Genomic DNA, 26,331 nt, shown 5'->3' with positions numbered 1-26,331 from the left:
CTATACAACTGTAGGAGAGATGATGCTACATAAAAGTGAAGGATGACTGAGCAACGGACATTGCCAGTATTTCACAGAAGAAAACTCAGACTTCTAGCAGATAGAATTTCTATGGAATAGAAAGAGTTAAAAAGGTTTATGAATGCAGTACTTCCCTGTTCACAAGCACCAACACAGCATCTATAAATAACTTTAAAGAGAAATTAAAACAAGTTTCATGCCAAGATACCAGAAAATGTGATTTATTTTCTCAAAGATTTTATACTCACAATCTCATCTCCTGGCAACCAATATCCTTCTTGTTCAATACCAGCTTTTGACCCTTTACACCCCACCGTCAGGGTTTCAACAATAAGACCATCCTTGACTGCTAAACTCAGCTGACGTGTGGTTTCTTTTGGATGCATACCATGGACTCGAGACATATACCTGCACACAAAGCACAGAAGTCTTTAAGTGTTAGTGTTAAATTACATAATATGTCAGCAAATAAATGCACTATTTTCAGCTGATTTAAAATTACTCACATTGTAAATTTTACATTTTTTTTCTAAATCCCAAGAAATTTTATAATTTCCCCCTTTACTCCAAATCATCCTTCTTTCTCCTGTGAAGTTATCAGTGTACACACTTACAGAAGCACCAGCACAGTAATTTTCTACAGAGAAAATCTTCAGATCCACCAACTAACTAACTCTACTTGGGCTTGTCTCTACTGAATTTCCACCCTCATTTGTTCCTCTAAAGAGACTTCTTTAAACTCACTGCAACTTGTATTTCTGTAATACTTGCTACAGAATACATACTATAGAATGAGTCTGGAAATGTACCAATTCATCTAAGAGATGCTCATGAGTATAACATGTTTACAAAAAATGTGAAATTCATGCATCACATATGAAATCCCAACAGTTACAGTTCTGGTACCAGGTGGTTTTCTCCTTTTCTGCAAGTAACCACAATGAACACACGATGATGAACTGCACTGGTGAGAACGAAGTATACACAGCCTAAACTGTGTATATACAAGAGATTGAGTTGCGAAATGTTGGCCTTTGCCCAGTATAATTTGTTATTTCTAGACCCAAACAAAATATTAACTTGGAATAAACAATAGAAAATGATCATCCCTCACAAAAAGCCCCTCCTGTTTCGAGACCATTACACTTTAGCAATTTTTTTTTAGCTGAATTCCAAGAACAGATCTATGAGTCACTGAGCAGAGGGAAGGCAGAGAGCGCTGCGATCACATGCAATCAGCAGATGAGTGATTGGAGGGGGTCCCGAGGAGGATCAGTCGGAAATATCTCTTTTGTGGATATATTTTTCTAGTCATAGCTTTCTTATAGTTACTGGGCTAGCTGAATTTCTCTCCTTTTTTTTGTTTCTCCAGGTACTCCCTTTCTTTACCCATCTCCCAGCCTGGTCATTTGCCAGCTTTAAGACAAAGCTGTCGACTGCAGTATCCTCTCTTCCACGTTTGATCATGGATTCTCACAACGACAATATTTTTGTACAGGTGATTGCCACCAAAACCATCTCATTAGGAGCAAATTTGAGAGAAAACTGATTTGAAAGCTGTAGCATTACATGAAAAAAAATTCTGAGCTAAATGAGCTCAGAATTTTTTTTAACAATGTGGCTGACAGTTAGGAACTGTTAATGCCTTAGATGTTACCACCTCACAGTGAGGGATGAAGACCACACTGGTTTTTAAAAGTCAACCTGGTTTACAGAGGAAATAGAAACAAACATAGAGGAAGGAACAGCATACATGATTTCAGACTTATCAGCCTGACATCAAGGTAAAATTAATGCATCGACTTCAACACTGCAGAATTTAAGGAGTGCCAGCACTACTGCCAATTAACACAACTGCTAGGAAAACAGACCTTGTCAAACTAAAATGGCTTTACATTAAGATTTGATTTCCATTTTTAATTTCATACCTCTTTGTGTGAGGTTACAGGTTTGGTTGCTGTCAGTTTGATGTTCTTACATCAGACTCGATGTTCTAAAAGGCACTTGACTCAACACAAAATATTTTGGCTGAGAAACTAGAAGGATACAAAATGAGCATGGCACACAACAGAGGAATTATAATCTGGCAAAACAACAACAAAGTGCAGTTGTTCAGAGGGAAGCAGGTGCAGTTTTCAGGGAGTCCTGAAGGAATGAGCACCGTTAATCTCCCTCAGTTGTAGGCTGCCGTTCCCACCATGGAGCTGTAACAGACACTCACAACCATTTCCACGTAAAATCCAGAACAAGCTAATTCATCTAAGATTAACTAACAACTCTTAAAAATCACTTCAGGAGGAAATTTAAGTAAGCCAGCTGCCTTCAGCTGAAAAGTTTCGGTGCGCACACATAACTTGGTAGGGGATCTCAGCTGTGGAGGCAGTAATCTCCGGCTGAGGGGCAAAAACTTGCTAAATTATCCCAGTTAGCTCCACAAGAGCCTGTGTATTTGCTCCCAACACCTCATTCCTTATTTCCTGAATCATCCTTTCCTTTTGAGGACAATTTCTTTTAACCTTGTTACCATTTTAGGTGCATAAATGCCTTTCCAATCCTGCACTCTCTCTCAAGCATTTGCTGAGAACTAGTATATCCTATTCTCATCTTTTTTGTTTTTCTCTACAGGAAACTAAATGTATACAGTCATATAGTAAATTTCTGTTTGACCGGAAGTAAATATTCATCTAGTAAATCATACAACAATCAGAACAACACATGGCATTTATAAATTGCAGCATGGTATCAAAGGTGTTTAAGTAAATGCAGCATGTTTGCAGGTTCTTGGGTGTTTTTAGGGTATAAACTCTTACAGGCAGATGCTGCCATTGACTGAATGATCTTACAATGCCTACCACAATGTGGTCCAAGCCTGGTTGACCTGTGCATGCTACCACTGCGTAAAAAATTAATTAGTAATAATAAAAGAAATTAATAAAAGACACAATTCTGTGCAAGTCTGGGATCCAAGCTAGTACATCTAAATCTTACACTGGCTAGCCACAATGATCCAGGGATGAGTGATGACAGAGAGGACAGGCACGGCAGCTCTGTGCCATGCCAGGAGACTGCTCAGCTGCCTCATCTGATCTCTCTGCTGCTGTAGAGCCGAAAACTCATAAGAGAATCAGTCCAAGTAACATTAAACACTACAGAAGAGATTTCCAAGCTCTCCAGACTCCAAGGAGGGTGAAACAGAAACAAACTCAAACCCATCACTTCACTTCCAGACACAGTGCAAGTGCAGACTGTTAGTAAACTCAAACATTTATGCTGAGGCTTTAAGAGCTAAACTGCCTGAAATAGAGAGAAACACACAATTGTTTATATCCTCATGTTACATATAAACCATGTTACACTTTGTTACTCATGTTACATACATTTTATACATGTGTGTATATATTTGTGTATATATGTATATGAAAACACACACAGCTAGCTCTTTAAAGAGCTTGTTGCAAATTATCTTTGTCAATGTTTGCTTTCTTAAGCAAATTTCCATTTTAACTTTGTGCTAATAACTTCCCTGTCAGATCCACGGCATTCTTGTCTTCTGCTATGTCTGTAAGTCTTCAATTTTTTTTTTTTTTTATGAATAGGTCTCAGAATACCTCGATTACGACCTAGCTATCATTCTCTTCTTTGAGGCACTGAGCAAGGAAGTGATTTCTCCACGATTACACAGCAGGCTGGTACAGCGCTGAGAACAGAAGTTGAGTCTTAACCCAGTGCCATAATCTTCAGAGCACGCTGCTGAAGAGGCTGTATATTTTGCATTGCACCATTCATAGCTGCACAAACCCCGTCCAACAAAATTCTTGAATGTAAGGTACGTGTTTGGCTATATTCCTCCTTCACCTCTCTTAATAGATGGACATATAACACAAAATAAAAAGGCTTAAACCAACTATCAGCTAAAAGGTTTAATCAGCCTATTTCAACCGTGGCAGTGGACACATGAGAGAGGAGGAGCACAAGACGCAGAATCTCGTGTTTCCCAAATCCAACCATGCTCGAAATCAGAGTGAAAGACCTGTCACCAGCTAAACATTCTGCCTCATTTTTTCCAGCTGTAAATGGGGAACAATAAATCCCCAGTGGCTTTTTGAAGAATACTTAGTCAATGTTCAGACTATGCAATCTGGAGATCCAAAAGGGCTACGTTTTCCATTTTTGCAATAGAATAGTATCAGCTTTCGTAGGATAGCACATCCACTTAGAGAGAATGTTTTTACTTAGAAGAACAGAACTGCTCTTAGGAAAGTCTAAAAAAAGAAAACCCAAGAATTTTTACTTACATTAAAACTGTGAAGTGTACATGGAGTAGGTAGTCACATAGACCACAAAACAACACTGGCAGGATCTGGATGAAATCCTATCTGCTCCTTTTCAGCCAGAAGGACAGTAGCTAAACTAAGAAGCTATTAAGGCACAGGATTTGAACCAGAAAAGATGATGGTTCTTTAATAAAGAAACATGAAAAACTGTCACAACGTGAGGGAGAGGCTGGAAATGCAAAAAAAGCAAAACTCCAGGCTAGAGACAGAAAGCACAATGTTGGGACTCCTTACTACCCCATCAGATTCATTAATGGGGTGGGGGGAAAAATAATGAAGTGTCTTTGTGCAGAAGTGACATTATTAATCCAGGGAGTACAAGCCTCTTCCTGGCACTGCATGCACTGAAGCAGCTGGCACCAAGAAGTTAAGGAACAAAGAAGAGAGATAAAGCAATCCCCGATTGCTGTTTTCAACAAAAGCTGATTAGCCTTACCTTGGAGACAGGCAGTTGAAGCAATGCTGGTTTGTTATGCTCTTGCCCAGTCCTCCACATCGACAGATTGAGAAGTCTAATACAATCCCTATGCTGTTATTATGTAGCCAACCAGGAGAAGTAAAGCAAATATGCTTTCAGATGGGAGAGAATATGGCATGGAGACATAATAAAATCCCCTAAATCACCAAACCAATCAGTTAGGGGGCTGAAACAACAATTTCAAAATATAATGTAACTGTGCTAATCCCTACTATATAAAATGAGGGTCCATCTGATGAAAAGAGGAGGTTTGGCCAGATAATCTGCATGTTAAATTCCAAATCCAGCCGAAAGAGGTTGCCTGTCTGCAGAACACAGAAGCAACTGAGGAATCTGAAAACTGCTGCTCAGTATTACAGTATTTATAGCTCAGTATTTTCTCCATTTATAAACTGGCAGCATAAACCTCCTTGAGATTAGCTTAGAAGAATCTAGCAAAATTACAGTTTCTGTAATCAACTTTTAAGAGTCTACTGAAGTATGTTTCCAATTATTGCAACACTACTTGGAAAGCAAAGGATAAGAATCTTTAACATGTAGGTTGTTCATTACCACCCTTAAAAAAAATCTCAGCATTGTCACGTCATCAAATGTAATTGTGCTGACCTTCACAACGGCACAACTACCACAAGAATCAGGTGAATGCACATGGGCACACAGCTAATATATGCACACCTGGCTGATAACAAAAGCAAAGTTTCAGAGGCGAACAGCAGGTTATAATCATAACCGATCTGCAGATCACATGTGTGTGCATGTGTGTGTGTGTGCACACATGTGCATTTAGTACACAAAATGAAGATCAGAAAAATATGAAACAACAATTTTAAACTTATTTGGGACTGTAGATAAACAAAAGTCAGGTCTTTTCTTCAAATTTAGCAGCAAAAAAATGTAAAAACTTTGTTCTAGTTACCCATCCTAAAACCTTGAGCATCTCTAAGACACGACAAGGACAGCCAAAAAGGTCAGTATTTTAGCCAGAGATGCGGACATGCACTCGAGCAGCACAGCGATCGCAAGCAGAAGCCACATTAGCTACGCTGCAATGACTGGGAAGGATGACACGGAGGGGTACATAAGGACCCTGGTATGTGGCATCTCTCTCCTTCCCAGGAACGAACTGCAGAAACTCCTATAATTCATGCCACAGCTAAGGGGCAACTAGATATTGATACCTCCCTCTGCTGAGCAAAGCCAGACCACAGAAGTGTCTTAATCCAACTCTGATCCAATGGTCAGTCCAAGGTACAAAAAGACGTTATAGAAGTGTCACAGTGTATCAGCATACGAGCAATTCACACTTAAATTTTCCAAGAATTTTTCTCAAACTTGCCAGTTGTCAGCATGCCTCGTCTATTCAAAAGCTTCTGAACAAATGCACTTCATAATACATCTTAAAGCTCAAGAAAAAGGGTCTGTTTTGATCCAAGGGGTGTGGAGGAAGCAGGTTCTAAAGCTGTGATCACCATGGGAGCAAAACACAGATACAGAAGCAGCTGGCGCTTGCACAGGATCAGATGGTGAACCTTTCGCCTTCAGCAGTCACACAACGCACAATTCTTTTGCTTGGTGCTGTACAAGACACAACACGAAGCCAAACCCTGCCCCAAAGAGCTTAATATTTATGGCCACAAAATGAGGCGCATAAATAGCTAAGTCTGCCCCCAAAGAGTCCTGCTGAAGACAACTGTGGTCTACTGAGCGAGACTCAGAAGTTGGTTTACATAGATGCAACTGTGTTGTGGCCTCAGAGACAAAGCCAGCAAAGGAAGGAAGGTTACTTCAGGATGAAAGTTAACAAGAGTATTAAAAAAATAATAATAATAATTCAGTTTTCTTGACTCTTAAGAAGTTGCATTTGCAGTCACCTGGACTCATCAGAGGGAACATAATGAAAAAACTATACAGCAAGCTCTTCCATAAAAGGCTAAAGTAAAACACACATAGGAAATAGCTGCTTTATAAAATGCCACAGTGTGACAACTGTAGGTAGATGCTAATTTTAGCAGCAAACACTGTAATCTTGGTCGGTTCAGTTATCTTTTCTATGCTAGATGCCTCCACCCTCCACTGTATGAAGGGAAGTAGCAGTCTGCTGTCTGCTGGCAGCAGCTCTCTATCTGCTCAGCAACTCACCCAGCGAAAACCAGACGTCTTAGATTTTCTTGTATGCAAAACTCATCTCATAATTGAGACTTTGTAAAATAAGGCAGATCCCATTAAACTCAACTGAAAGACTGCCATTAATTTTAAATGTTACCTACAGGTATATAAAAATGTCCTAGATTCTGGGACAGACCTTAAGGAATAATACATAAAGTGAGAGGAAAGCAGCCAAAAATCTATTCTGAGTTTTATATTGTGTTCCTAGCTCTGGTATCTGGGGCCCTGGAAATATGGTAAGAAACGATGCACTTAGCTTTAGATTCGAGGTATGACAGCAGTTTTATAGAAGGTCCAGACACTTCATTTAAGACAAATTAATTTTTTTTTAGATCTGCAAAGAATTTGTCACTTGGTCACAGTGAAAGTAAAAATGGAAGAGATGACTGCAATTTTTTAACACATACAGTTACATAGCACAAGTACTTAAAATATTAAGGCCCAAATCTCAGGTCCTATCTTGTCTCAGGTCTCTACCCTTGTGGAGAGCCAAACGAAAACTTGGGCTTGCAGCTATATCTCAAGGCATCTCACCTGAAAATAGGTCTCATCCCAGAAGCGTAGGCTGCCTGTTCCCACAAGAAGTAGCACCGCAGCACAAACCAACTTTCACAAAACATGGGCTAAACACTACAGATATTAGCTATTTCAAATATAGTATTTTGAAATACATATTCCCTGCTTGTCAGAAATTGAGAGCTGGTCCGGGAGCTGATGATAATACACGCACATAGAGAGAGCAGAACCATTTCCACTGGGGACAAAGCAGCACACAGGATTGCAAGAGTCACATGCAATGAGGATCCTGACAATAAAGGTGTCTTTTTTTCTTTTCTCTTTTTTTTTTTTTGAAGTTGCTTTTTGGTATGTATATGATTACTTAAGTTTTCATTTTGGATTAAATACACTAAGAGAAAGACAACCAAAGCACAGCATGCCTCCTCTGCACTTCCACATCACCGTGTCCCTTCACAAGGAGACATGTACGTATACAAACAACTGCCACCGCACTCCACACAGCAACACATCGCCTCTGACACGCAGGCATTAACAGAGCTCTTGCCCATGCAATGAAATGCTGACTTGTGATCTACGTTTTGGCAGATTTTGCGGTCCAAAATTCCAAATGGGGGACACAGAGAAGGTGAATTAGAGCAAAATGATGAATTTTCTTTTCCCTCTGACGCTGGTATCTGCAATGTTCATTTTGAAGATATACACAGGGAAAGTATCTAGGTAGGAAATGTTTTTTAAATTTTAGCCTCCTCTCTCCCTAATGGTCTAGAAATACAGCATTTGCACTAGTATAGAATTCAATTTTGTGTGGTGTTAAAAAAAGAAAAAAAAGTGTAAACTTGATAGTAAAACAGTGAGATCCAGTAGTTCAACAAGACTCAGTTCTGCTTGATGTTTCTGCTGCTGCTGAAGCAAAGCTAAGGGGTAATCTTGTTTGTTTGCGCTTTAGATACCCCAGGCCCCACGCAGTTGCCTATAATATTAACCATCTGGGTCATTTCTGTCAAAACCCAGTAATTTTAACTCAGGTAATCCCTTGTTTCAGTAATTTAAATTTGCATTCATACAACTTCACTATACAGTTAGGATTGTATAACCCGCTCGTTATGACCGTGGAAAAGCAAGCAAGTAAGGTGCTGAGCCATTCAATCCTTATCTACAAAAAATCTCCCTTTCAAAACTACTACCACCTTCCTAAGGAGGAACTGATTCAAAAACAGGCTGTAATCCCATAGGCAGTTTCCAGCCTAAACAGGTGTTTGTATGTGTTATTACTGGTAATGTACAGATATGTGCACTGAGCACTGCCAGCAAACACGAGCACTAATCATTCAGTGGTATCACACACATGTAAATTTGCAGCAAGCCAGGTTCATCCTGCATTTATCTGTGAATATATAGGAGAGACAAACAAACAATAAATGACTCAGAATATAACATCCTGGCTGATACCTTGCAGATGAAATAGGTATTCAGCTCAGATTCAGAAGCTCTATTCAAAACACGCTTAAAAAAAGCATGCATTCAAATGCTTTCATGACTCAGTTTTTCAGAGTTTGCTATCTAATTTAATTTCCATTCTTATCTGAGTTAAAAGTAACAACAACCTTTCTTCAGTCAGATTAGTTTTAGCTGGACTGTTTCAAAATCATCACACTGTCACACAAATGCTCACCTAATTTACCAGCTAGGAAACAGTACAAGGGCTGGAAAAGCCACCAGGGCAGGGCTGCTAGTTTTGGTGATATTGTTTATATGAATGGGAATATGAAACTACAGCCTAGAATAGATGGTGTGAGTAGTGCTCTGGAGTAGTGCTCTCTTCACTGATTACAGAGAAAGCCTTGATGAGCACTTTAGACCAGATAACAACCTGTTAAATAGCCATGTCGCAATCATTTTTATCTTTTACTTCTAATAGGAAAACACATTTATTTACAGCTAAGAAACCAAACATAAGCGGGGAGTTTCACTTTCATATATTACAAAAGATGTTATGAATTGAGTAAAAAGCAATACTGCTTGTGACGTAAAAAGCCACCGCAATCCTGGTTTGCTTTTAATAATTAAGATAACTTGTTACATATTTTTGTGTGTAAAATTACAAAACCAACAGAAATACAAGCAGAAGCCTGCAGTACATAAGAATATTCTTTAAAATGAAAATGGGGACTGTGTTCAAATCGATTACGCTTCCAAAACTTTCCTTCCCAATTTTTATACTGGAGTTCACAGTTTGCATTTACTATCCATGCAAGGTATTAACCACTGGGTATGACAATTTTCATAGCAACATATAGAGTAAAGAGAGTTTAAATGAGTTTGCACTCATTAGCAAACATCTGGCAATTTGGCTGTTCTTAACAAACATGTGTTTGTGCTGTTAGCATGAATCATTTTATTTACCAGTCACATTAATGCTCTTGCCCAGAGAAGACTTCACCTACTGGACCAATGAAGAAGATTCATCCCGGGATAAAAAAAGGCAACACTGGCAATATCATAAAATGGAGCTCTTAGGAGAGGAATTATCCTACTGCAACTGCGCAGTCAATTTAGATAAGGAAAATTTATCACGCAGCAGTTGTTAGAACATTGGAGCATCAATCTTATTAGTTTTTGCAAAAACTGTAAGAAGTAGATGTGCATGCATTCATATTTCTGATCAAAGCAGACGCACAAGAAGTTCAGCCTCCCCTTGAGTGCTCGAGGTCCTGGTCCTCAGCAGGACAGCCTTGAGAACAGCACCCACAGGTGTACCGGTTGCAGCCTTTCCACTCCCTGCACTCAGCTTACAGCATGAAAAAAGGTGGCAAGGCTGGAGAATTCTCTGTCGGTCCCTCGGTGAACAGTTTTCTACCCTGAACTAGCCCTATGGCAGCCAGTACTAAGAAGCAGACCCCGCAATTCAGGTAACAATGTGCTTTATCACTTGGTGGGACACTGGGTTTGGTACCAAGTTGGAGGAATAATAATAAATCACAGGCAACATGGCTTAAAATACCTGGACATCTTGTTACGTCTTCCTTTGATCACTTCAATAAATGTTATTAAATAAAATTCTTACACAATTGAAGAAATGGTCTATATTAAGGAAAGGTCTTGGTGGGAAAAAAGAGTAATAATCTTTATTAGCATGCTGAACATTACATCATGGGTTAGCCTAAGCATCAATTTACAAGCAAAACTGTGCATGTCAGTTACAGTGCAAAAGCTGATGGACCTGAAAGGGTCACTTAACACTTAACAAAGCCATCAGTATGAAAAAAAATAAAAGAATCAAGTAAGTCAAGCATTTTGGCATCTGTAATCATATTTCCTTGCAATTCATGTCCATGCTTGTAGCTGGTAGTTATGGACACATAATGCAGAGATTTTATAAATGACTGAAATAACACTTTTAGCAGGTATTTTGTTATCAAGGAGTCACAATATCAGTTTTAGATTGTTCTGGAATACAATTTATTCTAGGAATATAATGTTTTTTAACCAAACTATTCAAAAATTCCTGCAGAAGCAAAGAAAATATTTTTCTTCTTCCTGGGATGATCTGTGACTAGAAGCTTTAAAACTCTAGATATGGTGTATTTTCTTGGTTTAATATAAAAGTAGTGCTATGAAAACAGAAAAAAAAACATTGTTTTCTGGCTAAAAGAAACAACTAAGATAATACCCTTTCCAAGAAGTTTATCGAGGAAACAGGGGAGGATGGTAAAAGAAATGGAAGAAAGGAGACTGATTTAATGGAGCTGGACAAAAAAAGTGCCTTATTCTTGACCATAACAGAAAACACACACAGAGGTATTTAAAACTGAGTGTTTTCCATATTGTCATTGCTTGGTGCTGTATCCCTGTGGTCGCTTTCTGGAAAGAGTATATCTATGATTAAGCCAACCCAGGACAATCTGAATTCAATTTTCTCCCAGGTGACTGGTCAATAGGCGCTGACTTTGCTGTCACTAGAAGCAGCGATGTGGCCGGCTGGCAAAGCAATATTCGGCTTTGCGTTGTGGGCCCTTGTATTCCACATTTTCGCTTACCCTCGCTTCATTAGGAACTTGCATTACACTGTCTGGCATGGAAAAAGTTTGCTATACCATTCTTCCTCATCCTTTCCCCATTGCTAAAACATGAGCTTTTCTTAGCATTTCCTCCAGCGTTTATCTGTTCTGCCACAATACAACTGACCCTGGTTTGATAATATATAGTAGATTTTGAAGAGTTGCTTTTAATGAGACCATTTGCTTCCCATAGTCGCATTTAAAGCAGAAGTGAAGGTGACGTAAAGATGTGGAAAAGGAGCCAGTAACACCGGTTAGAAGTAAACTAAGGCAACTACTGTATCCTGCTCTTCCAAATAACAAGAGGATGATTCATTTCAAACAATTGTTTTCAGATAAGCCTACTCCACAGTAACAAAAAGACAGGTATTTTGAGAGGAATGGCTTGACAAAGGATAAGAAACTGACAGAGCACAAAAATACATCTAAGCCTTCATTGCAGTCGAAGAAATATCAGGTGCTACAACAATTCTGCTCATGGAAAGTTAAACAGCTGGATTATCTAGTTAAAATCCAAGAGTAATCTGCTTTCCTAATCATTCTTACAGCTTACTATTTTTGTTTATGCATGTCTATTTAGTTGCAACATGAAAAATACCAGGGAGATTTAAATTTTCATCAGAGGTACTATAAATAGTGACAGATTTGTCTAACAAGTTTCTGAGCTTCAAATAAGCAATACTGTAAGTAAAGCAGATATTCTGATTTATATGAAACTATCTTAATTTTTTAGGTTTTCTCTTGCCACTGCATTGCATATTCTTATTTATATGCTTTTGTGATTATTCTCTACCTGTTCAAATTGCTCATCCTCATCTTTGCTTTAATCAGTGCTTCTGGAAATTGTTTTCTGTTAAACCGCACAGCCTGGAAATAGAACAACGTCAGAACTAAGGCGACAAAGCAGATTTATGGACGGGAGAGGCCTGTAACTTTAAATAGTCTCCGAGACTGCCTGGTAAACTTCACAGAGTGATATTTGGAGAAATAATCCCTCTTTTAGCACCAACCATCAAATTGAGAGGGTCACACGCTCAGTCTACAACTGCCAGTGACTACACCTCATCTGTGGGACCAGAAAAACTCATCATTTTACAGTAATCTTTCATAGTGAGTAATTCTCTTCTGTGATACTATCCCATCAATGCTGATTAACGTCAATCAGTACAAAGCTAAAAAGGGACTGACAGAGGCTACCCTGTACAGGCTTAGGACCTGCTCATTTCTCCTTGATGACTTGACTTAGCTCTAACTTGCAACAAATTAGAACATAACAAAAATGAGCCCACAGAACAATTATGGGAAAAATGGTTTTCTACGTTTAGGGACTTTAGTACTGGACTAGCCCCATTTGAAAGATGTGAGCCTTTTACCTATTTATGAAAAAAGAACACATTTTCTTACACCACGAACATGGCCAGACACTGTTGTGACTGATGATCTAGACTATGAACAGTATTTCACTTTGTTTGAAACTTACACAAACGCTGCAATACAGCATATCAATTTTTTTCTAGATAATGGTCTTCAAACCGGCTTCATGCCAAAACCTTTGGGTACCTCCACCCTGCTCTCTATGGTCACTCTCCATTTCACTCCCACCCTAACTCCTTCTCAGGCTCCCTTCCAGAGAAAGCCACCCCGTTGCCTCCGGAGGGGAGCGAGGCAGGCTGTGAGGTTAGTCTGCTCCCGAGAGACAGCATGGATGCAGATCAAGCCAAGGTTAGCTCCTTCTGCCCGGGGGCAGTCCCACATTGTTCCAGCACACGGAGTGTCCTCACATGCCTTCACGCGATGTCCGCCGGCAAACTACACACGCCTTCAGCATCAAGTTTCAAGAATAGCATTGCTGTGGGCTGCGTTTTTTTTGGCGCCGAGAACTGAAGAACCACACACACATATAAAACTAACAAAGAATGCAGCAGGGCCACAGAAACGCTCCACAAGCCAAGGCAGCGCAGCGTGGATGCACCGTATCTGCTCCGGATGGTGCCAGCGCCTTCCGCTCAGCCACAGCCTTCACAAGGGCCAGGGAGAGAAGCCGATCAACTAACTAAACCGTGAATCGCATCAAAGGGAGAGAGAAAAAAAGATATGAGAAAGGAAGTATGGCAGAAAGAATTATGTTTTGGTTCTTCACATTAGTCATCACAGAATAGTTTAGAAACCAGAAGAATTATTGGTTTACAATGAAAAAAATCCTGAAAGCAGCCGATACAATAGTTCTAGAACACCTTTTTTGCAAATCAGGTATTTTACTAACATTAAGTTAATAGATAATGAACTCTGAACTAATTATGAAGATCATGAAATGTTCATAAATTGCTAGTGAGGATTCCCAATACCTTGAGAGAAAACGGGTAAATATTTAATTAATAGTTAATTAAATTTTAAGACTCCAATTACCTGTAAGGGAAATATAAAGAAAACACTTAAAAAGAAACTGGAAAGTTGGGGTAGCCAGAGAAAGAGAACTTTTAAAACATGCCTGTACAGAAATACTTCTCAGTCTGCTATGTAACTATGAATGTCAGTAATTTAACCTAATCATTTAAATACACATGCCTTTTCTCTAGCGTATTTTAATGCATCTTATTCCACAGAATCAATTTTTGAGGCTATCCCAAATCCAAAACAGATGGAAGATAATGAGGAGAAAAAAAATGAGAAAGTCAAAGCATAAATATCATTTTTAACACACTTCTAGAGATGAACAATTTTTTAAGCTGCACTCTTGACAGAGAATTCACGAGATATGTGAAGCCATTTTTCTGCTAGTGTTTAAATATCACTAATCCCAATAATACTCATCTACGTAACTGGCACATTAGGGTCAAATTATCCCAGCATCAAGTCTAGACAGAAAAATAGGCACAGTTCTTGAAAAACATATCTCAAATATTATTTTGTTATTAAGTAATTTGGTAGTTTAGATATACCAGATATTTGTAGCAGTTAGGTTTCTAAATGACTGTAATCCACTGACTTTAGTTGCACTATGACAATATAAACTGGGTGAGAATATTTATTTTACATACCTTTACAGATATGTTACCACTGCCTTCAAATGAACTTTGCCCTTAAATAGAAGTGTTGAACAAACTGAAGCCTATGTATCAATACAATTGACTTTTTTTTAAGTACTCTTCAAAAGGTAGTTCGTACTTTAGCACCAATTCCTTTAAACTCACTACACTGTTATTTATTGTTAGTATTGGTTTTCAGGCCTTTATTTCGTTTTCAAGCTACTGCAGAATGCAGAATGCTTACATCCAGCTTACATCCATCCAAAAGTAACTTTCCAAGTAAAATGGACCCCTGCATATAATCACTAAAATTGCAGAATTCCTTTCATATAATTACTTGGTGATTGTTTTTTAGAGGAGACATCAAGTCTGCGCAGAGGTATATCTTCCCTACAAATGCATATTCTTGCTATTTTTCCCCATACACATTTTTAATTTCTTCAAAAATAGACACTTTTTTGTTTTTCTTAATACTTCTCTGTAAGCAATGACTTTTCCAAAATGCCAGAAGTTCAATAAATTAATTAATTTCCTAAATCTGACTTGTATATTCAAATTTTCACCATGATTCTTTCCTCAATGTAAGGCAGTTTTCAAACACTTTCTAATCATGCATTTTTCTGTTCTTTCTTCCTCCCCACCATCAATTTTAAGAGCAATGCAGTAGGACTGTACTTGATTAGTCCGCGTTTAATGAAAGAGCCTCATTTCCTTGGAGGTTTTTCTGATAATATCAGAAGTCTCTTTTAGTACCTTGGCTTCTCCTACACTGTCCTCCTACATTATCATTCTGTGTTCTCTACAGAAAACGCATGGCTCATTCTATAGATTCTTCTTGCATGCTTTCTATCACCAGTGTCTCGTGGAGGTCTTTCCTTACCCCAGATATTTTAAAACAGTTACACATAAAGCACACAGGCTGCATTTTATATATTTTAATGTGTTCTATAAATTTGACCTTTGAGTTGGAACAGTTCATAACCTATAAACTATAAAACCTCTTTTCATACAATCAACATTTCCTCCCTGGTCATAAAAAGTAAATGCTTCCTGATAGGCACACTGGCTTCTACTTAGCACCAGAAGGCTAAGAAAAGCAAGAAGTAAATGAAATAAACAGTTAAGTGCTAGGAAGAGGGAGACTACCATGCTGAGCTACCGATTTGGAGAAAAGCCAGTGAACAAATGTGCCTAAAAGTAGCAAACCATCTGATGAAGAAACCAGTGAAAAGGATTCTGCTCTGAAGGTGTTTGGACTAACAAGACACGAAGTATAGAGGATAACTTGTTTCTAGTAACAAGTGAACATCAAAACTATGGCAAAAAAGCAAAACTAAATATGTTGCATCATGAATCATCTTTTCAACTTGTGAAGTCCTCTGAAAGTACCCACTTTTTATATTTTATATATACATATATACAGATAGATACAGGTATATATAGTGTCAGCCCCTATATTAAGTGATTGGATGACTGTTACTTACCTTAAACAGGTATTCAAAAAAAATTATCTTGCTGTTTTTTCTGTATCCTTACTCAGGAATAAGACATACTTCCATAAATTTTATTTGCAAATATTTGTACTATGCAAAGCCACTCTTTCAGTCAACCTCAAGAGTTATTAACACGCTTAAAAATGTTACTAATCCAGGTACGAGAATCATCTCTTTATCTCCAGCTATGTATATAAAGTCGCATATTTCATTTTCCACCACTATTTGTTTTTGATCTTTCTTATTATTCATACATTTGCCTATGTGCCTAGATAGGGAATCATATTTTAAGGAACAGCAACTTTACTAGACCAAATGATCTCTGAGCCAGGGAGAATACATCAGCCATGTATTTTTCATCAGAAGAGATATTCTGATACCAAGCTAATTTCAGAACTTTATTTTGAATATTATGTAATATACATATTCATTCACTTAGTCATCTGTGTTTCTTCATCAATGACTAGCACACAAAAGCATCTCAAAGGCTTCTATCTTTTCCTTCCTCATCAAAAGTTATCTCCTTAAAAATATCATACGATAGAAACTAGATCACTGCTCATCATTCATGTCATTGATGTGCACGCAGAGCATTTACAATTTGCAAGCACTTTTCAGATTACCCCGGCTGCTGACACTTTGCACCAAGAGGCAACAAACTATTCCAAACTCTCTATTAATCTCACACATCCTTCTCAAACGACTGAGACTCCTTCCATCTCTATTTATTCACCTACAATATTTTTTCTTCTGATTAGAGATGAGTTATATGGTCTAGATTTAGACTTTTTTTTTTTAAATCTAACTGCCCTTCAGCTGTGAGGAGCAGTATCTCATTTGCTAGTTGCTGTCTAATCACTTGTTTTCTCAGCCTTGTTTGTAAGGATAGGATTCATCTTCTCTAACTTTACCCAGCTAAATATTATTTGCACCATCTTAAAATAGGCATCTTTCATAAGAGTGGGATGAATCCCTATCTAGATGTGCCTGCTCTTTTCATTGCACATACAAAGAGCATAAACAACTAGCAAACTTAGCTAATACATGGCCTGGGGCAAGCTGGGCAAGTCCCTTGTAACATTAAAATAGAAAGTGTATAGAATTAGTTTACCCACTTGTCTCCTTGGAGACACGATGCTAATACACATAATGCTTTAAAGCATTCTGAAACTCAAATGCAATCTCGAAAATGAAATCCCCTAAAATACAACCTTCCTCTCAAGGCTGCTTGGACACTTTTGTCTCTAAGAAGGTGCTTTTTGTTTTAATAGTGCATTTTTCTTTGTCAGAGGAACCAGGCACACATCAATTTGCTTGGGACATCATCTTTTTGCTGTCTCCTGATTGTTGTTCGCTATGTTTGGAGAACCTGAACTGTTACCTTTCTTCAACTTCGGTTTTCCTCTGTCACTTCTACCACAGAGCTTTCAAACTGTGTCAGATGACTGTGCTGTCCTGATTTTCACTCTTTTGGTCTGTTTTGCACTGTTTATAACTCTCCCCTTTAGTGGTCACTGGCCTTCCTATCTGTTCGTATTGGCTCTGGCAACCATGGAGTTGCCAATTGGTTAGTTTTGCTCTTTTAAATTGCTCATTTTGATTATTTTGACAAATGTGACATACACGTTGGCCTAGAAATGCAGACAAAGTAGAGAGAGGGGCAAAATCTCCCTCAATTTTTATTACAGTGACTAGGCCAAGTTATCCAAAAAGCTATTTTAGTATTTTAGACTTTTTTAAACATTGCAAGGTCCACAGAGCAAAAATCATATTTTTCTCCGTGTATATAGACCCTAATACATTTTAGACAATATCATAATATTAACAACAGTATTAGAGTAACAGTAAAAGAGTTCTCCACTGACCTATGGTTCTTTCCTAAAGAATTAGGCTATTTACAGTTTTTATTGCCCTTATCTCCTTAACTTTTTATATCTACTTCTTCTTTTCTAACCGAAGTTGGAAAATAAGTACAACTCTGACATGCTAAACTCACCTCAAGCATTACAAAATACCTTACTTCCTATGAATAGTCATACAAAACAAATACAGGGCGATGAAGATCTCAATTCAATGGAATAAACTTCACTTCAGGATCGTTAGGTGTTCTGTTCTAAAAGTTTCTGATAATTAGATAATTGGTAACACAGCAGTGCATGTAATTGTTTCACAGTTTCTCACAGTGTTTGCTGTCTGTTTCTCAGGGTTTGCAGTATCATCAACCTTCCCCCTCATCAAGATATTTTTTTGAGTGCATCACTTACTTTGTAATACGGTCAATGTTAGCAATTTGCTTCTGGTTCCGGATTATTTCTATAGCTGCCCAAAGATGCTGGATAGCCTTTGTATCTGCCTGTCGTCTCTTCGTTAAGCGTGCCATGACCTGTTTACTTGGTCAGCTGCAGCCGATAAATAAAAAAAATACACCAAAAAGTTAATCGTGAATTATGAAATGGATTACATGATGATCATCTTGCAGTAAATATGATTAAAAGGAAAATTTTGTTAACCTATAGCAATCCAATTTGTACTCAGCAGCATGTTTTCTTACAGTTAAACAGCAACAAAGTAAAAACTGTAGTTTACTAGAACCTCTTTCACATCACATAATCTATACATACAACATGACACAGAGCAGTAAAAATTATCAAATCAATAGGAAATGACTGAAGTTATCAAACTGGTTATGAGAGATCACTTAGTTCACATCTCAGTACCCTAAAATTGGGAAAAAATCAAAAGGCATCATAGCCTGAGACCTTCACAACCTCCTGCATTGCTTGAAACCCTTTGAAAAGGGCTTGAGTAGTGCTTGACTATATCACACTGTGTTAGCATGAACTCAGAGAGAGAAAAGGCTGTATCCACAGTTAAGATTACAATAAAGTTCTCATGGTACTACTTTTATATTTTTACTATTTAAAAGAATCCCATTCTGTGTGCAGAAACTAGAACTGTATTTTCAGGAATGATAAATATATTGGAACAATTCCATTTTCTATAACATGCTAAAACCCAACAGGACCAAAGTGCTTCTGATGGCATTTACTCATCTAACCAACCCTGAATGGGAACATAATGAGCATCTGGCTTTGTTTACAAATTTTCCAAAAGCTCCAGGCAATGAGTACAGATAAGCCATAAATCGCCTGCAGCTCCACTACAGGCACAGAATCCCTTTTTAAAAGCTTAACAATGCATTCTGATCACTAAATAACTTTCTTCCAGTGCCACCACTTTCTGAATGAAAAAAAAAAGACTGATTTGACTGCTACCAATGTATATAATTTATTTCAGAGCTCAGTGTCCTAAAAATGAACTCTGTGGTATGCACGAGGATACTCACAACTAGCAGAGTATTAACTTCAGTAACCCAAAATAATATAAAAAATGCAAAAACATGGCACCATCTGTGCAACATTAAAGATGGGAATTTAAATATTAAAAACATCCTTCCACTCAAATTCACAAAATTAAAGCGATGTCAGCATTCTATCGGTCGTGCAAACGCCATTTTCAAGTCAGCGGGACCTAAGTGCACTTATCTGACAGTGCTGCCAAGTTTCTGATCCACCATCAGCTCAGCAATGCTCACGCACTCTACAGATGTAATAGAATAAGGTGTAACACACTATTATGAGGGATAAGAAATGATTTAGCAGTTTTATGTTTCATATGATGCAGCTCATTTTAAAGAAAAGAAGCGGTACGTGTGTGCTCCCTTGCGATAGCATCGCAGGGGCCTCTGGCCGCCCGAGACGCGAAGGGAGGGCGAAGCCGAGCACGGAGGGCCCGGGGACCGAGCACGGGCAACAACTCTGCTTCGTCAAGCTGTTCCCTCCAAACCTGAATGTGAGGGCAACGGGATGGCTCTCCAGGAGGGGAAAGGCCAGGAACATATTTCTGAAGGGAAATACAACAGAAATGCAGAGAGGAATGGCAGCAGGTTGCTAGACAGCATCACCTAAGAACGGTTCAGGGAGAGCCTCTGCTGGGAGCAGTGGGAGAAGACGTCCCTGTGACGTCCTGTACTTCACAAAGGGATGTTACAAATAAAAAAAACAAACCAACCCTAATTTGTAAGTGAAACATATGACTAATTGTAGAATTTAATTCCTAAAGAAAACAAATGAGTGAAACACAAAAAGGGATTAGATGTTAACATGAAAAAGAACAGACTTTACAGCTCTATCTTTGAGGCCAGGAAGCGTAAAATCCCTTTCACAATGCAGTGCCGACTACAGCGAACGAAATCATTACACAGTTTTAATTTTACCGCTCTCACAAGTATCTGCTTTAAAAAGCCGCTAGATCACGTAACGGTTGACTGGCTGGACAAGAGTCTGTTAGTAATTTCACGTTCATGTGCAGAGACCGAGGGGGAAACGCTCATCCTGCCTGACCTTGGGAACAGCGGGAAATCACACAGCGCTTCCCCTCCGTTTATTGCGACGCAGCGGCTCTTGTTATTCTTGCTGTTTTAAAAACAACAGTTATCTTTGGCAGCCTGGCACAGCCCTGCCGGCGGGAGCAGAGCCTGGGAGAGCGGGAAGGAGGCGCTTTTCCTTCACACCCCTCCACACCGAGGGCGCCCGGCGTGGCCACAAGGGCGCCCAGCTGCCGCCTCAGCGCGGCCCCCGTGGCGGCGGCGATGGTGGCGGCAGGGAGGGCTGGGCCTTGGGGCCGGCGAGTCCCCCCCGCACCTGCCAGGAGGGCAGCGGCCTGTGTCCGAGGGGCAGAGCGAGGGGTAGGTGCGATTAAAGCCTCCCGACGCCATGCGGCCACGGGCGGCTGGACCCCATCCCTGCTGGGGGCGGCCGCGGGGAGGCCGGCATCTCCGAGCGGGCAAACGGCGCTGCCCTCCGAGGGGACGGGGAGGCTCCAGCCTGGGGCAGCCCCCCGAAACGCCGCCGGCGCCCCTGCGCAGGGGCTCTCTGCTCCCCCCTTCCTCCCCTCCTCGAGGAACCTGCCGACGTGGATCTCCTCAGGTCACAGCCTCTTTCAAAGCCCACAGGACGGGCTCCCCCCGCTTCCCCACGTGCCTGGAAATAAAAACGAAGAACGAAGAGTCCTGACGTACAGGACACACCAACCGCACATTTCTTTTCTTCTTTTTTTTTTAAAGATATGGTAATTTTAGCAGGTATTCTGCCTCCACATGCCACTTCTATATTTGACATCTTTGGTTGACTCTTTAAGAGCACTTTTGCTAAACCCGGCTATAGAAAAAGGAGTTCTTTTACCCCACACTTATAAAAACGCCAAAACAATTTTATCACTTTCAAAAAGCCTAGGGCATTTTAGCATTATTTTCATCCTATAATGCTTTGATGAAGAAAAAAATATATAGAGCCTTTCACGTTAAAGAAAGTGATGAGAAAGTGGTGGCGTATTTCTTCCCGTTCATCGCACTGTCACTCCTCCACCATGGTAAAACTAACCCAAACAGTCTCCTCCCTGCATTCCCACACAAATCTAAACAGTTCTGTATATTATTACCAAATCCAGAAGATAACCTGTATCAGGCTGTCACTAGTTTAGAAAATGCTCTGTAATGCTCCTTCCAAGCAACAGAAAATGTTCTGACATGCCCAACTTCCTCCTGCAAGTAATAGGTGCAAGTGTAATGGGAGGCCAAGTAGATTCTTAAATCTGTATTTATCCCTGCAGACGATTTGCTCACGCATGCGTGCACCCAGACATGCGAGAGAGCAAGTGTAAACATCCAGCGCACGTGAAAATGCGCAAGAATCTGTGACTTAGAGGTTAAATACTAAAAGCAGCCGATTCATCTCTGCAGTGTTTTAAAGAATTAAGTTACAGCTCCAGAGACTCTTTAAAACCACAACACTGAAACGTACATTTACATACACATGCTTGAAGATGTTTCTCATCTGCTCTTCTGTTACAGAATTCATTTCAATATTGGGGAAAGAAAAACTAAAAGCCAAAATAAACATGAATTTCCAGCTTGTCATTTGCAAGCTATCGTGTTTGTTTAGCCATGGTATTCCCTGTCAATACAAAATTATTTGCATCAGGCCATTTTTATTTGCATCATGCCATTTTTGTCATGTTCTGCTCACAAGCTTCTGGTAGCATGTAGCTTCTTTAAGGTCAACAAACCTTAAAGAAAGGTTGGCAGACAAAAAATTGCTAAACATGCTAAGAATTTGTATCAGCAGGATGTGTCTTTTTGGGTCTTGTAGGCATCCATGGGACCCGTACAATATGTGGAACAGTCTCCTCTTAAAGGCAGTGTTTTGGGTGGCTGGCACACAATCTTACATGCTTAGGCCAGACACGCAGCTACAACAAGGCCCGAAGCAAATCGTTTAGCTTCTCACTTTTCAACTCTTTAAACTGTTCCTTATGTAATTTGAGTAAGGTTTTAACATGTTTTGATGTTCTCTCTGAAATGTTCTACGTACAGTATTTTGAAAAATGTAACACTTTATTGTACACAACTTTAATCAAGAGCTAAGTATTACCCTCATTTCTTAATAATCAGGAACAGTGAGCAGGCAGGCTCAAAGATTCGCTCTTGTGAATACAAACCCTATGGTTATCTTCCCAAGCCAAGCAAAGCACATAGCAAAGCATGCATTGCCATGTGGTGGCAATGTTACAGTGGCAGCAAACCAGACTTTCTGTCAGAACAGAAATACTACTAGCCATTGGATACACATCTGATCAGATCAAATTCTGTACAACTGTCTGTTTCAAGAGTATTGGATAAGGAAATCTGCACTGTAATTCAAAAAAAAAAAAAAAAGTCACCTTGCAGCACATCTAGGGATTGGGCATTAGGAACCTCTTGACCTACTGTTTGCATCTAAACTAGTATATACTATCACATACTATGTTCAGCTGCAGATTGTACATACCTGTAAAGGCAGTCAAATCTTGCTACGTTTGAGCTGTTAAATACCATCTCCCAAGCAAAATATGATGCCTCTGAAAGTTTAACTACCCAGGTGGACTTTGCACTGAAACAGACGGTCCTGCAGTCAGGCACTGCTTCTCTGATGGGAGCTGCTAATTAAGAGCTGACAAGTAGCAGCTCGTTAAACCTCCTGTAACTACTTGACCGTACATGAGGATACCTGTGGCTCTAGTCCCTTTCAGTGCAAAGTCAAACAGGTTAAACTTCATCCCTGCAATTAGCCACCGTTTGGTCGAGATGTGGTATGCAGCGAATTGCAACTGAAAGGCAATTTAAGAAGTTGCACCTTGCCATGGCTCAGCAGCTAGTTTCTGCCTCTCAGCCCCATGTCCCTGTGGCTTGCAATTATTTCGTCCACACAACACAGTGAAAAGATTTCAGGCTCAACAGGAGGAAGAAGCTAGGCTCAATCCTACACTTTTGTGGCTTTTGTGCTGTGAGACTGGCTGAGTTTGGGAGGCTAAGAAACTTGGACATAGACCTAAGTACCTATTTATATGCACTTTATAATGTGACATGCTCTAGTATTTCTTAAAGTGTTACTTTTTTATAGTAAGAATAAAACTGTGTATATCAGCTGTACAAGTAGTTCCAAATGTTCAGTGCTTTGTTCTTGTACTAAATAGGAGTTTCCTATTAAAGCCCAAATCACAAATTTGGGAGTAGAAGTAAAGTTTGGGCTCCTGAACTTTACACAAATCCTTGTAGTGCTCTGAAGTTCTGCAAATTTATAGTTTACAATTAAAACTGCTGTTAAAACCTATCTTTCATCGCTAGTTTAATGGGAGGGTAAATTCTTCAGTCCTCCCCTCCTAGAAGAGTGAAGAACAAAAGCAGTAACTACCCTATTTTTACATATGCAGTGTACATGTGAAAATGTTTTGACTGAGCAGCAGTGAAGGTCATATATGTGTGGAAAAACAAGAGAAAGTTTAACTTCAGGCCTGCTTTCCCAGATCTACAGACCCAAGAGCGTGGGGTGTAGTTGCTAGGGTGAGGAGGAAGCTCTTGGCAAGAGTAATCCCGCATTTTGCTCACCATTCACTTGCCATTCTGAGTGTGTAATTTTAATGAGTATAACCTAAGGATTAGCTGGGCACCTTTTAGCAGGAGAGGATTCATTTCCAGAATAAGCAGGTACTTTAGATCATTAGAAAATTAGAAAAAATTGAGAAGTAACATAGGCTCATGGCTAAAATAAGCAGAAAATCTTCCTTAATTGCAGTCTAATTTTCTGAATTTAGTTTAATTTAATAAAAGTTACCAAATTCTTAAGTGAGCCTTTTCAAATTAAGAGATTAGTTTATGCTGTAATCCTGCAATTTTGGAAGTTATTAGTCAGACTACTGAAGATTTTCTGATGTCGAATGCGTGTCATACATAATAAAAATCTTTTCATTTCACCATTACATTAAGGTGCACAGCCTATTCAAAAGATAAATTCACTAGCATAATTATCCTAAATATTTCACATAAGTGAAATAAACCCTAACTTTTGCATTTCCTGATTTCTAAGTTTGTAACCTTGACAGCAGGCAACTTTTTGAGTGAGGTTTTGCATAGCTCCATACAGAACTGTAGTGTTCTGCTTCTTTCTCTTTGCAATTTAATTTTTTTTTTAACTTCAGTTCACAGAATACAAGGCAGTCTTTGCTATCACCTTGTGGCATTCTAAGATGGCAGTAAGCCACTGCGCAAATCAGAGCCAAGGACAGTACAGAATTAAAGGCCCCAAGAAGATTTTTACTACATATATGTGAAAGCTCTATTTTAATTCTCTATATTGTATTTACTTCATTTATACAGTATTTAGTTCAAAATGATTAAGTAAGTGTACTTTACTGAGGCTAAGGCATACAAGACTTGAGTTTTTAAGCTCAGACATTCTGAATCATCTGCGTACAAATAGCTGAACTATTGCTTTTGAAACCAAACCTGGAATTTCTTGTTTACCTAACTCACCCTGCTAAAGAGAACTTGACACAAATGAGCTTAAGGCATCAACACCTTCATCCCAAAAAGAGAATTTAAGAAAGTGATGAGTAAGTGTAAGCAGGGTGTAACAAAACCTGAGATGCTGCATCAGCAACAGCTGCTGAGAAAGACAGAATAATAGGTATACAACCCAAATAAAGGCTGTCAAAGCAGTTTTGTTTGCTATCTAATATAAATATATGTTCAGGTACAAAATGTTATCCTCAGTTCTGCTATCCCTCAATCCAAGCCCAGTCTAGAATTTCACAAACAATAGCAAATGCCTTCCTAAAAATTGGAAGGAAACTATCCTTTGTTCCCGTCCGGTAATATTCACTGAATAAAACTTTAACTAGCAACGTAAGTTTGGAGAACAGAAGAACATAACTGCCAAGGAAAGCTAAATGGTCAAAAGAGCTAAAAGCAAAGAGCCAAATCTTTGACTGATAAAATAGCTATACTAATTACAGTTGACTACTTTTTTTCATAATGTTCGGAATGTTTTTACTCCCGGTAATGTACCTACATAAGCTGAAGCATATAACAGTTCTGCTGAAGATTTATCTCAATACAATTTTTCCTGTGCACATTTATCTTATAAAACAAACAGTATTTTCCTTAGTATTTCAGACTTGTAATATGTTTTAAATACATGTAGAACAATCTATTTTTTACAGCTTGTAACAAAACTAAGTTACATAGGTGTAGCAAGAGAAGAACCATGCAAGTTTTTGTTTACATACAAGAAAATATCATCACTGAAAATGCACACACTCTTAATGCATTTAGCAAATTTCTCAATGAATGCAATTTCAATTAAAAAACAGTTCAGTGTGGTTTGGCTAAAGATTAGTTAATGAAATTAAGCTACACTAAACAAAGAGTTCCCACAATGGAGCCTGCACTCGTATAAATTGGTTTAAAAATACAGCTCTTCTTCAATTGATGCAACTTTCTCATGGAGATAAGCTTTAGCTGCCATAGTAACAAAGCCCCTTATTTCCAGGATGATGATACACTAGTATTAAACAGCCTTTATGTTGTCCCTTTCCAGAAGACTACTCATCTTTGTTCAAAGAAATTTTCTGTACTGAAGACAGCTCAGCACAACTAACTTCAACATCACTAGATTATAGACGGTTCGCACAAGGTATAGGAAACCAGCATACACACGTCTTGTACACTCTCGTGACAGAAAAATTATGAGCTTTCTTCATAATTGTTTGCTTGGGGAGTTATCAGAAAATAATACGAGCACCCAAATTTGCAATGCACTATCAGCAGTGCTCTGGCTCCCCTGTGCGAACGCACACAAG

The 26,331-nt window shown here is 39.0% G+C and overlaps 1 protein-coding gene across 6 annotated transcripts in view; it reads right to left on the bottom strand.

Annotated features, from left to right (window-relative positions):
- Positions 1 to 26,331, bottom strand: part of ZMYND11 (zinc finger MYND-type containing 11) — a 108,058-nt gene that overhangs the window by 43,872 nt on the left and 37,855 nt on the right. For 5 of the 6 annotated variants that reach the window (XM_026069222.1, XM_026069224.1, XM_026069226.1 and 2 more), the window contains exons 2-3: positions 18,360 to 18,494; positions 270 to 429 (exon numbers count right to left, since the gene is read on the bottom strand). In XM_026069222.1, coding sequence (XP_025925007.1) covers positions 270 to 429; positions 18,360 to 18,475 — 276 coding nt within the window. In that variant the 5' untranslated portion in view covers positions 18,476 to 18,494. The remainder of the gene's footprint in view (positions 1 to 269; positions 430 to 18,359; positions 18,495 to 26,331) is intronic. The other variant, XM_026069225.1, reaches the window with a different exon arrangement.

The sequence above is a fragment of the Apteryx rowi genome, unplaced genomic scaffold (assembly GCF_003343035.1).
Source record: "Apteryx rowi isolate R43461 unplaced genomic scaffold, aptRow1 scaffold_29, whole genome shotgun sequence".
NCBI lineage: Eukaryota > Metazoa > Chordata > Aves > Apterygiformes > Apterygidae > Apteryx > Apteryx rowi.
The sequence above is the reverse complement of the archived record's forward strand: the minus strand, read 5'-3'. Positions and strand labels throughout refer to the sequence as shown.